This window comes from Cyanistes caeruleus, chromosome 1, assembly GCF_971803275.1.
Source record: "Cyanistes caeruleus chromosome 1, bCyaCae1.hap1.1, whole genome shotgun sequence".
NCBI classification, from domain to species: domain Eukaryota; kingdom Metazoa; phylum Chordata; class Aves; order Passeriformes; family Paridae; genus Cyanistes; species Cyanistes caeruleus.
In genome coordinates, this window is record NC_141701.1 from 139,670,296 (window position 1) to 139,687,742 (window position 17,447).

General features: G+C 37.8%; 1 protein-coding gene across 31 annotated transcripts in view; it reads left to right on the top strand.

Moving 5' to 3' along the window:
- The window catches only part of CREM (cAMP responsive element modulator), a 36,076-nt gene extending 19,304 nt beyond the window's left edge, over positions 1–16,772 (top strand). For 16 of the 31 annotated variants that reach the window (XM_086863747.1, XM_086863739.1, XM_086863753.1 and 13 more), the window contains 3 exons: positions 5,332–5,475; positions 13,372–13,528; positions 15,591–16,772. In XM_086863747.1, the coding sequence (XP_086719873.1) occupies positions 5,332–5,475; positions 13,372–13,528; positions 15,591–15,735 (446 nt within the window). In that variant the 3' untranslated portion in view covers positions 15,736–16,772. Of the gene's footprint in view, positions 1–5,331; positions 5,476–8,965; positions 9,083–13,371; positions 13,529–15,189 lie in introns of those variants that run through there. The other 15 variants (XM_086863764.1, XM_086863912.1, XM_086863808.1 and 12 more) reach the window with 3 other exon arrangements.
- Positions 16,773–17,447: the final 675 nt, after the last annotated feature.

Consider the following 17,447-nt stretch of genomic DNA (forward strand, 5'->3'; position numbering starts at 1 on the left):
TAGAATGGCTCTAGTTATGTTCTATTCACCCTTAGAAATCTCCAGTTATTTTTAATTTATGCAACTAAACTAATTATTAATGGTAAGAAGACAGAATTTGCCTATAGTATCTATCCTTTCGACATAGAAAGTAATTTTGCTTGTGCCCCTAGGCTGCTTTTCTTACCCTTTCTGTAAGCTATAGACATAAATAAATGTTTGCTGTGTGATGTCCAGCATCTGAGGTGTTCTTTTCTGTGGAAAAGAATATGGTCATCCTAAATTACAGCTGTCCAGTACAGAGTCTGGCATGTGTTCATGTATTCTTGTATTCTAAGAAAAAATACATGTTTTTCTTCAATTTTTGAATTTTTTAAAAATTTTGCTTAGGTTTAACTAAGAATATATATGCTTGCCATTTCAAGGTTTTAAGTGTTATAATGCCTGTGTATTACCTAGTGAGCCTATAAACCTGTAGGATTTCTAAGAAATTTTAGAGCTTAGGTTTAATTGTAGCTTCCTCTGGGAAGCCAGAGATGTGCTTTGACTGCAGTGTCTTGCAGGATAATTCTTAGGGGAATATATTTTCATTTGAAACACCTATAAACAATCATGACAGGGAAGTGTTTAGGTGAATAAAAAAATTAAGGGGTTTTGCTTTCTTATTCAATCAGACATTTGCTTCTGAAAACCAAGCAACAGAATATCATTGACAATATGAGAACAATCCACAAAAAATTAATTAAATCTCATGTGTCTTAATTTAATCTTGGCTATAAGCCAAGCTTGGAAGATTTCTGTTCTTTGCTGCTTTTTCTTTAAGTTATAGTTGTAGCCTAAAATGTATGCTGTATAATTAACGTTCTCATCATAATGGGGCATTGCTTAAAAATGCAATGTCAGCCTTCAGGGACTTTCTTGGTTTTGGCTCAAAAACTTTGTCTTGAGATATTTTTCTTCTTGGAAATAGTTTTTCTTGCTGAATTTATTAGTTGATTAATTTGATTTTTTTTTTTTTAAGTTCATTTTCTTAAGTTAAAATATTTTTTGCCTCAGCAAAATCTGTGTATTTTACTTCTGCTTAGGCCAGGTGGTAGCAAGGATGGTGATTTCCTTGTAATAGAGGGGGTCTTAATTTGGAACTTACTGAAGAGAGCTTGACTGTTGACCCCTAGTCTTTACATGTATGAAGCACAGTTCTGAAGCATTTCTGAGTCATCCTGTTGGTTGCCTGTGATCCTCAGGAACTGCTGTTAGCTAAAACCAGGAGCACTGGGTGAGCAATGTAGCTACTCCAGTGTTGATTTGAGACTGTGTATGATGTGGAGGGTCACTCCATGTACCTCCTTCATCTTTACGCCTCCTGTCAGTTGCTCTGTGCTTCTGCCTGTGCCTGAGGACCCTTCTCTCCCTGGCCAGAATGGGCTGCACAGGTTCTCCTGTGCCCACACCCAGTAGTTTATGCATTAAGCTTGTCCAGTGTTCATGGAAGAACTGGCCTTGTGGTATCACTGTGGCCATCTGTACTATGCCCTGGTTTAAAAGAAGTGTTTGTTACTACATTTGCTGGTTCCTTTTTTTCTCTGCTTTTCTCTCTATTCCTGCAAAGGAAAGGCAGTTTAGTTGAGAAGATTATTTTGACTGGATGTGTCTGGATGTCTGGGATGACTCTTTATGGAAGAACTTGATAAGTAAATTTTTCTGGAAAACAAATGTATTTTTGTCTATTAGCAGCATTGATGGCTGTTCTCTACTTTCTTTTCACCAGCCAAAATGGTATGTTGCCATGGTTTCCAAATATCTTTTTCCTTGGAACTTCTTGGCTTATGGAAGCAGACAGACTGACATGACCAGATAAAATGTCTTTGCCAGCTACCTCCATCAACATATGTGTGATTTTTCTGTCAGGGAAATGGGTAGTTTTGCACAAGGTGCTGTCTTGTGTAGGAGCCTTGTATTCTCATCTGACTACACACCTACTCTGTTGGCTGTAGTTCTGTCATGTTGGTTTAATTTAATACTGAACAAAATTATTAGTTCCTCACCTGTGTTAGTGGTCTAATGTGCAAGAGTTGTTCATTCAGTTGGAGTGTGTGAATCAGCTTTCCCATCCCCCTGCTTCCTTGTGCATATCATGATGATCTGCATGAAAAAAATGCAGGGGGAGTGAAAATTATTAGATCTTTCACTATTTTTTGGGTTACTTGCTGTCTTAGAACAGACTTTTAACAATTGGAGAATTAAGAAATCTTTTGGGATAGACTAACTTTAGTTCCATATCCAGTTTTGGAAGGGAAAAAGACCTGTTTTTGTTTTGGTTTTTTTTCTGGATTAGAGCTGATGATCATACTCAGAGAGTGGTATTAGTACTGTCTTCTAGCTGGAAGAGAAGATGCCACTTGCATCCGTCCACCTACATGACATTCAGCTACAGGGACTGTCCAGGAAAGTCCTGTATTCATCATAAAAGACCCAGATTTCAGCAGAGCTCCAGCACAACAAAGTGTGTGCAGTGCTTAAGATCAGGACAGTGAATCGGGGGATGGGCAGAGAATTGTTCTGGGAATGTGGCAGGAATCAGTCCTATAAGGGAAGCAGTTACTGGAGTTAATTCACTTTTGTTTATAAAGCACTGGATTGGAATCTGAATGAATAATTGCAGGGCAGCTGTGACATAATTGTTTACCCAGGTTCACTGTGGAGCCAAGAGCTTTTTATCAGTCTGTGCTGATATTTTACTTCTTAGGAAGCCAAACTGGCTGGGGTTTATGTGGTGTGGTTCTGTGATGCTGTAGATCTACCATTCCTGGTGCTAACTCTGAGAGGCAGAATTTGGCTCTTTGTAGCTTCTCTGGGAGGTAGAGTTGACAAACCTTGTTACTCTTGTCCTGGACTTTGTGAAGAGTAGAGGATACAATGCTTTACTTTTCTTCTTCTCTCTCTTTCCTGCCCTAAAATGGGCACTCTGTGCTTCGCAGGCTAGACTGAAACATCTTGCAGTCTACAGCCTGCCACACTCTTCCCCTTCTCAATGCCTTATGGAGCCTATGGGCAGCACCCAACTAATTCCTATGTTACATTCTTTGTTTCAAAGGCAGGACTGGAGGTCCATGCTGAACCCTGTTTCAGTATTGCAGATAAGGCTCTGAACTTAATTTAGCATGAGAGAAATTCCATGTTTTCCCTGAAAGAAGCTAATTCAGCTGTTAGGATTTGGCAACCTCAGTTTCTTTCAAGTGTTTATATCTGAAATTGAACTTTAGAGATAACCTATTGTTGTCAGAACATTAGAAATCAGCAATCTCTAAAATTCACATAGGTATCTAACAAATCCTGTATTGAGATAAGCAGAGCTGAACCTTCAAAAATGGCATCAAATACTGTAATCTGACAATGAATTCAGAGGAGTTGGCAAGACGGAATCTTTTTTTTATGTCTGACTTTTGTAATCTCAGATCACTTTAAGTACACTCATAGTTCATTGTTTAAATACCTTTTGGGGGAGAAAGGAGTTTTTACTTCTTGGAAATGGGGCTCTCAGCTATAAGTTTCAAGATTGTTTTAATTAACATAGGACATAGGACATATGGATTGGGCTGGTGAATCACTTGATAGATAAGGAATTGGCTCAAAGAGCTCCTGGTGGAGGCCAGTGATGAGTAGTGTCCTTCAGAGATCTGGTTTGGGACCAGTATTTACCGGAGATCTGGAAGGTGGGGTTGAGTGCACCTTCAGAAAGTTTGCAGGTGACCAGGCTTAATAATACAGTTGATACTCAAAGATCAATAGAGAGAAGGGATCCCATCCAAAGGGAGTCTGACAGAGTAGAGAGGTGGACTCATGCAAATTTCATCATAAGGCCAAGTGCAAGGTCCTGTGTATGGGTTGTGGCAATCCTAAATGTGGATACAGGCTGAGCAATGAGTGGACTGAGAAGATTTGGATGTGCTGGTAGCTGAAACACTAGGTATGAGCTGGCAATGTGTGCTTGCAGCCCAGAAAGCCAGCCAGATCTTAGGCTGCATCAAGAGCAGTGTCGGCAGCAGATCGAGGGGTGGGATTCTGCCCCTCTGCTCTGGTGAGACCCCACCTGGAGTGCTGCATCCAGGTCTTGAGTTTCCAGCACAAGACAGACATGGACATCCTTGAGAAGATCCAGAGGGGGGCCATGATGATTATCAGAGGCTGGAGGCCTTTCCTATGAAGACAGATTGACAGGTTTGGGATTAATTAGCCTGGAAGAAAGAAGGCTCTTGAGAGACCTTGCAGTAGCCTTCCAGTACTTCCAGGGGGCCTACAGAAAAGATAGGGAGATAAAGATATGCTCTTTATCAGGGAGCATAACGATAGGATGAGGGGCAGCAGCTTTAGAGAGGATAGATGTATCTTAGTTTAGATATTAGGATGAAATCTTCACTTTGAGGGTGGCAAGGCACTGAAGCAGGTTGCCCAGAAAAGCTGTGGATGCCCCATCCCAGGAAGTGTTCAAGGCCAGGTTGGATGGGGAAGCTCTGAGCAACGTGATCTAGTGGAAGGTGCCTCTGCCCATGGCAGGGGAATTAGAGGTACATAATCTTGAAGGTTCCTTCCAACTCGAGGACTATTCTATGACTGAAGATATTTCTGTGTTTAACAAAGGCAATGCTAACTTCAAAAGGAATATACAATTAATAATGTTTCTAGGGAATTGGATTTTTATAAATACTCGATTATAGCAAGAATGCAGTATGATTTTTTTAATGGGGAAAGTATATTTGTTTTTTTCATATTGCTACTATATTGAAGGAAGAACCCCACTTTGTTCTCTTTCTCTTTTTACATGAGGATTGGACTCCATACAACTGTGTACAACCTGGTTAAATGTGCTAAAATTCTTCTTACACTAAGGAAAGGGTTGTTACTGTTAGCCAACTTTCTCTTCCTTTGTCTTGGTGTCCTGATTTTTGTTTTGTGAAAGTCAATAAATAGCTTTTTTAAATATTTTTTTAAAAAATAACTTCTGTATTAGTATTTTAAACAACACTTTTATATGGCTAGGAGCTATTATTTTTTTTCCCCTGATCTTTAAACTATTTTAGTAGAGTTAATATTTCTGGAAACAGAGATAAAATGTGTTGAACCCTGCTTTTTATCTGTTATATGCATGGCATATACTACACAACAGGCTTTATATTTGTGGAAGTCAGTATTATTATTACCTAGGTTTTATTATACAATTGATCCTTAAGCAAGGAGAGGAACAGCAGAGAGGAACTGTAAGACAATGTTTATTTCATATTCTTTAGAATGTGTTACATGTTTCTATTGCCTAACTATTTTTTACTTTTTTTCTTTTCTTTTTTTTCTATTTAGTTACCATATCTCAAGGTGGTACAATTCAGACTCTGACAAATTCAGGAGCTCCTCAGCCAGGCGCTACCATTGTGCAATATGCAGCACAGTCATCTGATGGCACGCAACAATTTTTTGTTCCTGGAAGCCAAGTTGTTGTTCAAGGTATATTTTGTTTGTCTACTTCATTTTTGGTTTTTTCATATTAAACAATTTTTCTTAAAAGATTTCTTATTTTGTTTGTAGTATTGCACTATTTGTAATAGTATTGCATTATTAATTAAAATACTCATAGCAAGATGAAAGAGGCTTAGGAAGGGATTCATGTTCTCTGCTTAGTAAGACAGCTACTATGTTTGGTTAAAAAGAATGAAATAGCAGTATAACATCACTTGCTGATTTGGATTTTCTTGTCCAGATTTTGAGACAAGTTTAATTGGAATAAAGATACTCTTACAGATTGAAGTGAGTAGCATCTCACTTCAGGTGTGAAGGTGCACATCATTTAATATATTAAAATAATTTGGTTTTTTTCAGCAGCTAATGTTAATACAACACAAATTCTGAAGATTTTGGGATATGTTTAGGGCAGAATTTCCTTGCAACTTACAGCTCTTGCAGTTACTAGAAAGCACATCTTTTACTGAAGCTAGTTTTCTCGCAGAGGAACACTTTGTTGGTCCTACAAAGTGCACACATGATGTGATGAAAACCTTTGAAAATCTGAGAGAGATTTCTCTATAGAGACACTAAATTAATAGCTGTGGAGGATATACAGAATATAAAAAGAAATTATTTTATTGACACAGAGAAGTATGGCGGGCTGTATGGATACTTTCTTTAGCCAAAACAGCTATCTGAAATAAGCCATGAGAAGAGCTAGAAAGGATTTAGATATGTGTTCATGGAGTGGATGAGGGTCATCAAATAAATGCTGAAATGCATTATCGTCCCAAGACTTCCCAGAAGCATTTCAAGTGCTTTAAGACTGTAAAATGAAAACACCTTTGCCAAATGTTAGTTTTTATTGTTTGGAGTATTGTTACAAATTCCCTAAATGTCATTATGAATACATTCTTAACAAAGCCTTAAGACCCAAATTTGGCTGTCCCCCAAACCAATTTCCCACTCTAGTACTGCATGTTTTTCTGAGTATGAGTCTAATGCATTTTCTCTGTGTGTGCCTACACATCCCTTCAATCAGAGGCCGCCTCCATCTCTCCAGGTTGACTGTTGTATTTTATAGGTATTGCTTTGATTATTCAGAGCTTTGGCATCAGGGGCAGAAAGAATAACTCCTCAACTGCTTCTTAAAACTTCCCAAGTCTGTGAAGAAGCACAGCATTTGAGGATTTTATCTGGCATCATTTCCATCCTTGGGAATTCCATTTGACTGACTTTCCTTTACAGACTCTCCATTACAGAACTGTTCTCTGGCCAGGCTACTCAGTCCCAGCAATAAGGCTCCACAAGATGGAATTGCCCATTAAGTGTTTTGCCTGGGATGGAAACTTTGTAAATGGATTCAGAGGCAGTTACTGAATACCTTTTTTATCATGTTTCTGGAAGCATCTACATATTTTTAACTAATTGATTTGTTTTCTGCCCATGCTTAGAGAAGTTTATTTCCTGGAATTCTCCATTCCTTTGGTTCAATTTCCACTGCTTTAGTGAGCCTTATAGCAGTTAAACCAGAAGAAAAATGTAACATAACATATACGGGGAAAAGTACAAAGCAAACAGTAAGTGAGCATGAACTTGGAGATGATAAGATAAAAGGCTTCAACTTATTCTACATGCTATTGATATTAGAAAATCTGTAGAAAAAACAAAACATGTAGTAAAAAAGAAATGTATAAAAATCGTATGAAAGCACTTGAAGTTGTTTTTAGTAATACAACTGTATGTAGGCAGCAAACCTGAGTTAATCACGATGGAGTGAGGCAATGGAATAAGTTGAATATTCAAGTGCCTGAAATGTCCTTACTACAGGTCATCTTGTCTGTGCTAGAAAGTCTGTTGGAATACAGGTTATAAACATTTGTCATTTATGTACACTTTGTAGTTGACTGTTCACATAATATTGTGATAGCATATATTATAATAGAAAATTTTTTCTGCTTAGTAATCTTAACACTTGTATATGTATTTTTATGATGATTTTGGGTAGTCAGCATATATATATATGTATTTTAATCACAGAAGAATAAAAAAATGTAACAAATACCTGGAAACAGAAAAGATCTGTTTCAGATACTATTTCAGAACCTTTCAGATAGCATTATGTATTGATATTTTTTTCTAAAGTATTTCTTAATGAATCTCATGTAATAATGGATAAGATCACATAAATAAACCCTGTGCTTAGTATTTTCTGATAACCTGTGGTGTGGAAAAATGTTAGGATAAAAGTGCCAAGTGTATTGATCCAATTGAGTGACATTATATTTGCTACAAGTTTACATTTGTTGGCAAAATAAGAGGCAGTTCTAGTGTTTGGGCAGTTTCCTAGTACATTAAAGGTTAAGGATTTTTTTGGTAGCTGAAGAAGGAAGTGTTGGACTGTTAGTCAAAGTGAATGTAGAAAAGTTATATAAAAAAATGATTCTGTTGGGATCTGTGTGTGGTTTCGTTATATTGTTAGTGATATTTGAAATCTGTGGCTTTAATTTCTTGTGCTTTAGTTCTGATCTTCTGTACATATCATCCTGAAGTGGTCTAGTAATCACAGGACACTCCTGTAAACACAGGATGTAAAACACAAAATATCAGTGCAAACATTGAAGCTTCCACTGCTGCCATCCAGCACAGTTTCACAGTTTGTAAATTACCAGTCTGAATTTATTACAAAGACCTTAGAAGTTTGCTGTGCCCTACATACAAACCAGACTCCTGGTCTGAAACTAATTTCATTTGCATTGATGCACAGGAGGAGTAACTCTCTTACAGCTGAATTGCTTTTTTTTTTTTTTTTTTTTTAAAATTTGTATTTTAAAACTAAGTCAACTAGATCTCTTGGGCATATTTTGAAAAGTGAGGGAAGGGGGAAGAGGTAGTCTCTACCCAGAGTTACTGTTCTGCTTGTTACAGAATCTGAAATCACTGGTATTAGGTTGACTTACTTTGTTGGAGTGTTCCTTAATAATTTCTGAACCTTTTAACTGAAATTAAATGAGTGGGTTGTGGGTTTTCCTGCAACGCAAGGAGCTCTAGCCTTTCATTTACCTATTTGTTATAGCTTATTAAGCTTTCCTGCCTTACATGTCTGTCCAACACAGTTCTCTGCCTTTTAGTAGAACTGTTCCAATGAAAACAGCTGCATGTCTGTTTTAAATTGCCTTATTTTCTATCCAATCATGACTTTATCATTTGGATTCATTCATGAATGCTAGAGCCACGTTTTAATTTCTGTCAGTCAGTGCTGGGATTTTCCAGGTCTTTCTTAACAGCCTGCTTTGTGGTGCTTTCTCTAGCTTTATGAATAATTCAGGGGAAAAGAACAAAGCTAGGATTATAGCAATATGGAAGAGGAAAAAAAAAAGCAGGTTTACTGGAAAAGGAATTCTTTGGACTGCAGTTTTAGTGAGCTGTTCCAGTGATGGAGCATGTTAATGACAGTGGTAAGCAAGTGAGGTCATTGTGATGTCAGTGCTCTTGCTTGTAATCCCGCACATGCTTGGTAGTTTGGAACAGTTCATGCTGAGCTCTGGTAGAGGAACAGCAGAATCGTGTGTGCAGAAGTTGATCATGGCTGTAACAGGAGATGAAACAGGTAAAAATTTTGTTAGCCTTTGACATGGTATTTTTGTATATCTGTGCAGTGCTTAATTAGTATTTGTGACATTTTCTTTTGAACCTGTTGCTGTAATTCTTTTATCTCTCTAACGGCATACAAATAGCTTCTAATTCTATCTAGTTAGTGTAGTATTCCAGGGGAATTTTAACAGTTTCATTTGAGGGGGGAAAAAAAAATCACTGTTAGTGCATGAGTTCTTGCACAGATTGATTCAGTAACTGTTCTTTATTATTTCATGCAGGATTTTGCTGAAAACAATCCACCACTCTACTTTTGCATTTTTCTTTATTGTAGCGATAGTCATATGTTACTGTGTTTATAATTGCTTTTTGTTTTGTAAAAATGACAACTGCCCTTTTTATTAAGCAGTAGACGCTACAAATTTGATAGCCGTGGGCTTATTCCTAGCTGTATAGAAATTGTTCCAGCAGTGCAATTCAACCCTGTGCTTCCATTATTAAAAAAACACTGAATGGAAACAAATTTGAGGGTAATAATTGAAGTATTGTAATGCCTGCTTGTTTTCTCCTCCGCTGTTAAAATGGTCTGTTCCTCGGCTAATTGAGTTCAAAAGGCTGACGTCATTAGATTTCCTGGAATCGTGTTGCAGTAGGGAACTGGAAAAGTTAAACTCCAAACAAGATACACATTGACGTCAGCTCCAAGTCATGCTGCGAATTTAGTCAGTTCCTTTCTGCCTCGTCAATTGCCTCCGGCAGCTTGGTAACATTAACTACTTCCCTGCCGGCTCCTACGTGCTGCTGCTCAGTGCTGGCGCACGTTGTTTCATTAATCCAAAGATAAATATCTTCTCCAGGTCGATGTTTTTAATGCTCAGAGGGATAATGATTCATGCGTTGTGTAGCCAGTTTAGTGGTGAAATTAAAAACCCTTTGATAATCAAGTCCCACTGTTATGACTCACAGAGGGGGAGAATAGGCATCCAAATACATCGGGCATTTTTTTCTCCTGGGTAGTCACTGAAAGGGTGCAGGGATGCTCTCTAGTGTTCAGCAAGTTACTTCTTTTAGTTGGTTGCTTTTTTATTTGTTTAAAACGCAGGTTGTTTTTTTTTCACTAGCTGTCTTTTGGCTTTCTTCATTTTCTTTTTGTAAGTCTCAACTAAAAGCTTCAGTTTTTCAGTGACTTTTTATTCCCTTGCATTTTAAGGAGTCAAAAAAAAAAAAAATTACCTGGGGCAATGTGTTAGGGAAATGCACCAACTCCCGGTTTGTTAATATTCTCAGTTCTGCTTCTTGTACCTTAGGAATTACATTAAACCTTTGTGAAGTGTCATTAGAAACAGCCACAGAAGTTTGTCAGTCTGGATGAAGTATGTGTGACATTTGTCTCAGATGCTGAAATGGAAGATATGCTTCACTGTAATATAGATCCATAACTAGGCTTAAAATAACTTTGATATAAAGTAAGTCTGTTCCACTCTGTTTAAAGCCTGTTTCATCTTTCCAAAGGTCTTTTTCTGGGGAAATCAGTTTCATTGTAATTTCTTCAGATAATATACAAAACATTTTTCAGTCTTTGAAATATTTTTTGCAATGGTATATCATTAAGCATATATTATTGCACAGGTAAAAGATACTTTGTCAGTGCTATGCTTTTTTCTTGTTTCTAAACAGTGGTGTCTGGATTTGCAAGGTCTGTACCACCAGAATAGTTATTTATCTGTGTTCCTATGCTGGCAGGTTTATAAGTAAGACAACAGACAGAGACTGCCACCACTGGGACCTGCTCAGACTAGAATACTTACCAATGGTGTTTGCTGATCCCTGCTGAGATAGGGACTGGATTTTGTTTAGTCTTGCTGGAGGTACGTGATCACATTGAGTCTTCTGCACAAAAGCTGCAGTAAGTCCTGTTTGCTGCCGTCTGAACATAATTCAGACACAAACAGCAAAGTGGTTGGTCTTGCCATCTGAGGTGATCTGGGTTGTGGAGCTTTCCCCATGATCTGATCTACAAAATGGTTTTGCTTGGATTTCTAGTTGTTTGTAGATAAGGCAAACAAAGATAACATCTCTTTAATACCTAGTGATGAGATATAAAAAGGTAGCTCTTACCATGGAGTCTGTAAAATATATGTAATGTGGCCAGCTTAAAGGTGAGCCTGAAGAGCTGCTAAAATTCTATTTATATAGTTAGTGAGCTGAGGTGTCATTCTATTGATGTGATTGGGACTGCTAAGAAATGTGGAGGACTTAAAGGGTTAAGCAATTCCTCTGTAGATGTACAAGATGACCAAGCCCTGTGTTCATGGCAGCTGCCTGTCAGTGCTCACAGGACTGTTCTGGGCTGATTTCTCCCTCCCTCCACATCCCCGGGGGATTATCCAGGTCAGTTCACTGGTCCAGTTCATCTTGTAATTCCACAAACACTTTTACCCACAGGACTGAGGCAGGGGGAGGTGCATGGGATTTAAGCTGATAATGATTTCAGGACATGGCTGTGGAATTGTAGTCTAAACACAACTTGATTCTGTTTCTCTGTTTTGAATTAATGAAGCACTTGCATTGATATAGTAAGAACAATAGTATATTTTTATTGTTTAATTTTTTCCCCTCTGTAGTTAACTGATGTTTCTTAACAGCTCAACCTGTCAGCCTGCCCAAGATGTTTTTGTCTACATTTTATTTTTCCAGGTTGTCCTAGTGTCAGTTGGAATAGAGTTAATTTTCTTCCTATTAGCTGGTATATTATTAGTGCTGTGTTTTGGTTTTAGGCTGAGAGAGATGTTGATAGCATACTCTTGGTTTGGTTGTTGCTCAGCAGTACTTGCACTAAGTCCAGCTTCTCATGCTCTGCCAGTGAGTAGGCTGGGGGTGCACACAAAGCTGTGAGGGATCACAGTCAGAACAGATGACCCCAGATAGCCAAAGGGATATTCCATACCATAAGGCATCATGCTCAGCATATAAACTGTGGCCTGGGGCCTGCTGCTCAGCCACAGGCTGAGAATCAGTTGGTGAGTGGTGAACAATTGCTTTTATTTTGTGTCAGTTATTTTTCTTGTTTTTATTTATCTTTATTTTTATTATTTTCCTTTTCATTACATTTATTATTTTATTTTATTTTCATTAAACTGTTCCCATCTCAGCCTGTGAATTCTTACCTCATCCTACATTGGGAGCTGTGTGGGTGGAGTGAACAAGTGACTGTGTGATGCTTAGTTGCAGGCTGGGGTTAAACTGTGAGACATGTTTTTCCATTATCTGAATAATGCTTTAAAGAATTAAAGTATAAACTAAGTGTAACATAATAGCCTCTGAAACATCACCTGTATACTTTAGCTATATACTTTTAGCTTTAATGACAAAATTTGAAGTTTTGTTCTGTCATAATACAAAATATTTGTGGAAAGGAATAGGTAAATACTTGCTTATAATGTAAAGAGGAATGTATTTTTTGTTTGCTTTTGTTTTCTGTCAGACAAGACAAAAGTATTTAGGATTTCCCCAGTGTTTTTAAGTTGAGGTACATCACATAGGGGATGAGTACGTCTGAAACAAAGAAATGACGTGAGACTGCCAGAAAGGTGTTGGTTTCAAGTCACATCAGATCAGCATTTAGCTTGGGGAGAGCACAAAACTGCTAAGCTCAGGAGCTGGATCTGAACTTTTGCTCTCTGATTTACTGTGCAGCTACACCCCTTCCTGTGTAACAGCCACTGCCTCCTGTTGCTTGCTATTGCTGCAGCATCCCATGTGTGTTCCTCTTGCCTAGGGAACAAATGCATGTACATCCTGAGCATTTTACATTGCAGCTACAGCAGCTCTTACTCCTTATCCAAGAGTTCCCAAATGGGTGTTGTGAGAGGAGGAGAGGCTGTAGGCTGGTACTGCTGCTATCACAAGGAAGAAGGAAAGAGTTGTCTTCTGAAGCAAATTAAGTCCTGTACAGGTTACATGCTACTGAGGGTAGCATGTAACCCTCTTTTTAGGGATTCTGCAAACAGGAAATAAGTGTGACTGCTTGAAATGTTTCTCAAACTGCTTTCCCCATGTTACCTGAAGAGAGCCATGTGGAAGCTTTCAGTCTGGCTGGCTAGTGGGGTCATATGCTAGAGCAATTCAGATACTTTACAGTCTGGAAATAAACTTAATTAAGATTTAAAATATAGTTGTGTCATTACAGACCTGTGAAATAATTTACGTATCTGAGAACCTGGATAAATCATTCTCAGAAATCTGTTATTTGCAGATATACATTTTTTTTTGCCATACATTTTAAAATAAGTTTCTTTTATACAGCTGCCACTGGAGACATGCCAGCTTACCAGATTCGAACTCCTACTACTACCTTGCCTCAGGGAGTGGTTATGGCAGCCTCACCAGGGACTTTGCATAGCCCTCAGCAAATGGCGGAAGAGGCAACACGCAAGAGAGAGCTGAGACTTTTGAAAAATAGGTAAGACTATATAACAATTCATAGTCAGTGTTGCAAACCACCCCCCCATGAACATTAGAGTGAAGTTTTCTTCCTAAGGTCATGAGCACTGCCTGTAATTGATGAAGGGAAGGCAGGAAATTGTCTGTCATCCCATGTCCTCTAGAATAGAGTATTGGCTGTTAACTCTGGAAGATTAGAGTTGACCTTATACCCATGGATTTTTAATTAGAAAGTATTAGGCGATTCAGAAATCAGTATCAGGTAATTTTTGTGATGACCTAGAGTTATACTTTTTGTTGAATTTTACTTCCTGTACTCTCCCACTACTGAGAGTAAAATGACCAGTAGGGTCATCAGTAGGGATTTTTTCATTTTAAAATATCCCAGCAATGAATTGGTTAGGAAAATAGCTGAGGATCTCATTAGCAGCTGTTCATTAATGATGCTCTGAAGAGGACTTATTCAAAGATGGAATGATAATTATAGACTTTCTTAAATACTTGGCTGCTGGGATGAGATACTTTGCAGTGCCAGGTCATTTTGTGAGTCATATTGTGCATTTTTTAATTAGCTGTCATGGACTTGACTGGCTGTTGTAAATGTCAGTCTTTCTCTGTGCATTCTTTTTGCTATTCTTAGGGGAGTCTGTCTTTTTTAAATGTGTAGCCACCTCTGTCATTGGCAGATTAATAGTAGAAATAGTTTGCTCTGCAGATCTCTAATCCACTGCTTAACCACTTGTCTTATGATTAAATTAATAGTATTGCTTTGCTCTCATGCCTGTCCTTTATTTTAAATTACTTACGAGGATCACTGCATTGTTGTGCCTCTTTTGTTTCTTCTCTCTTCAGTTTTAAAACTAGTGCCTATGCCATAGCTCATAATTTGCTGGAATTCACAGTTTGATAGTTTCATGTTCCAAGGTGGTAAAGGAGGACTCCCAAAACTTCTAATATTTCCTCTGGAATTAAATGCTTGTTTAGTCACACTAAACTTCTGAACACACTAGCCAAAGCGTTTAACTCCAAAATAAGAGACTTATAGCAGAACTACAAGAGTGGCTTCAGGATGTCATTTGCCAGCACAGGCTTATGTGGCTGACATGTGCTCAGGCAGCCAGTTCTGAAATGCTAATAAATTGTATTTGTTTGGGCTTAAGTTGTACTGTACATTGTTACAACATGCTGTAAATTTTTATCTTCATGTAAGCTTGGTATCTAGTTTTTTATCTGAAGAGAGTAGGGTTATGTTTGTGTTTTTTGAAAGTATATTCTCTGGGTTTGGTTTTAAGATTTTGATGGCAGAAGACAATGCTCCTGATAAACACACGAAGTAGAATGTGACTGGAAGAAGAAATGCTGCTTTCCATCCTAATGTTTAGTACAATTCAAGTCAATACATCATAATTTACTCCCGGTTTTTCTCAGTTCTTCTGTGTATTGGTTCCATCTTTGTATTTGGTGATGCTGGATGCGTTTCAAGTTCTAGATGTTTTGGATTATATTTTAACTTATGTTACTGCTTTTGGCTATTATCCGATGTTCTGTTTGTGCAATCCAGCTGGTGGTGGTGGTGGTTGTTGTTATTGTGGAACCACAGGGATTGCAGGTAATTGCATTTATCCAGTCTTTGCCATATTGTGGCTGTTCCTGTAGTCATTTGCCTTGTATTGGTTCCAGGGAAGCTGCCAGAGAATGTCGCAGAAAGAAGAAAGAATATGTCAAATGTCTTGAAAATCGTGTGGCTGTGCTTGAAAACCAAAACAAGACTCTCATTGAGGAACTCAAGGCCCTCAAAGATCTTTATTGTCATAAAGCAGAATAACTGTCTTTCATTTGGACCTCCTTTATTATGAACTTTAATCAAGGCATGAGAGGAAGCAATTCTACAGATTGCCATATGAACTTGAGAAAGAGACACTTGAGGCCCTTGTGGAACCCAGTTTTGCTTAGTGTTTTCAGACTGATTTGGGAGATATTCCAAAATTTGGAATTCTGTCATAGTCTCCATACTCTGCTGAGCTTTCTAATGGCATGCAAATGGCTTTTTTGTTTGCACTTTTTACTTCTGCTTTTTGCAGGGAAGCTGCTAAAGAATGTCGACGTCGGAAGAAAGAATACATAAAATGTCTGGAGAGTCGTGTTGCAGTGCTAGAAGTTCAGAACAAGAAACTTATACAGGAGCTTGAAACCCTAAAAGACATTTGTTCTTCCAAAACAGATTAGTAAAAATATTTATTATACTGTGAACTAAGATACGTCCAGTTGCTTTGTAAGACAATACATAGCCAACATGACTTATGGCTTTCTCTTTGTGTCATTTATAATATATTCCAACTCCTAACATTCCTGAATGCTTTCCTGCTTTTTGTCAGTTCATAGCTCTAATTTCAGGTTTTTCATACACCATCCTTCTGTCTCCCAAGGAGCCAAATGTTAAAAAATATAACGAAGTAAAAAAGTGCATAATTTCTAAGAGCTGTTTCTTTGCCATATATTTACGTACTACTTTCTACATGTTATTGAGTGTCCTGCACATTCAAACTATTTTGCAATTGTTTTAGATGAATCATAAAGATAATGCATCCAGTAATACAAGAAAATCAAACAACCCAAGGTATCTCAGGAAAGAGTTTATAAAGAATGTTATGATTATATGTATGTACTAGCATACTAGTCTACAGATGATTTTATGGCATATTTTTATATTAGTTGCTTTGTGGAAAAAAGTATTGTATTGCTGTCACTGAGTGCCATGGTTAAAGATAGTTTTTAATAGAACCATGTTGTTTAACCTGTGTAGTGTCTGATTTCCTTTAAAAATCTGGTTGAGTTGCTTTAAAATTCATGAGTATCTGAAAGAAGACAAAGGGAAAAAAGCACACCTAAGCTCATGACATGATGCTAAGTGTATTGTAAGTACCTGTAAAAAGCTCTCTGTTATATGGCTGCTATTTACTTAAATTTTCTGTAATCTGCAGAATATTTGATTCATTGGAGGTCTGTATATCAAAATTTAAAAGTTCATCCTGAATACTTCACATTTCAGATCCTGTACACCTGTGGATAGATGCCTGTAGTGAAGATTGATGGTTCAGTTCTTTTCACAATTTCAGCAAACTACTGAGTGGTGGTTAAAGTGTCCTAAAGAAGGAAGCTTTCCAATAAATAGTAACTATATTAACTATATAATTCACTGGGTTCTGGAGTAGCCTACAGATGAGAGCTGAAGATTTTTAAAATAAACTCATGTTTAAACCAGATTGCAGCTCTTGTAAATGCAGTATGTGCCAACTTTCCATTGTGCTTTGAAAAAACTAGTGCATATGCAAAGTTGCTTCTGGGTACTTTTTAAATTATGGAGTGACTTAATTGTTTGGCTAGTACAGTCTATGAGTAGAGTATTTGCTGGAACTAATAGCACCATTGCCTTACTGATGTGGTGGGAAGGAAGGCCTGGTTCCTACCTAATTGGCTTTACTGAGGGGTGTGTGTGAGAATGTGAGTGTGTGGAAGGGGAGGAGGGATGGAATCATATTGATGTCACTGAGACTTCCTGATTTAATTTAAGCTCAATTTGCATTTAACTCTCTTCACTCTGACCATGTTGGGGTGGGTTGGTTTATGTATATGTTGTTTTCTTTTTTCCTAAATTACTTGAAATACACAGGATAATTTTCTCTATTTTGAAAATCTCACTAGGTACCTAAGTGAGACCATTTGTAAGAAGAGATGTTGTCTCTCACTTTCTGCAGCCACATCTGTTGTTTTAAGGCAGTAACAAGATGCCTCTGGCCTCTAAGTCTCTAGAACAAAAGTACAGTAAACTTTGAAATGCCTTCTTCACTGTGAAAATTCATCTGAAGTGCTAAGGTCAGCAGAAGTCAAAGGTTCTGTTCAGGTTGGACAGGATGAATGCAATCTGCAGGTGCGTGTTG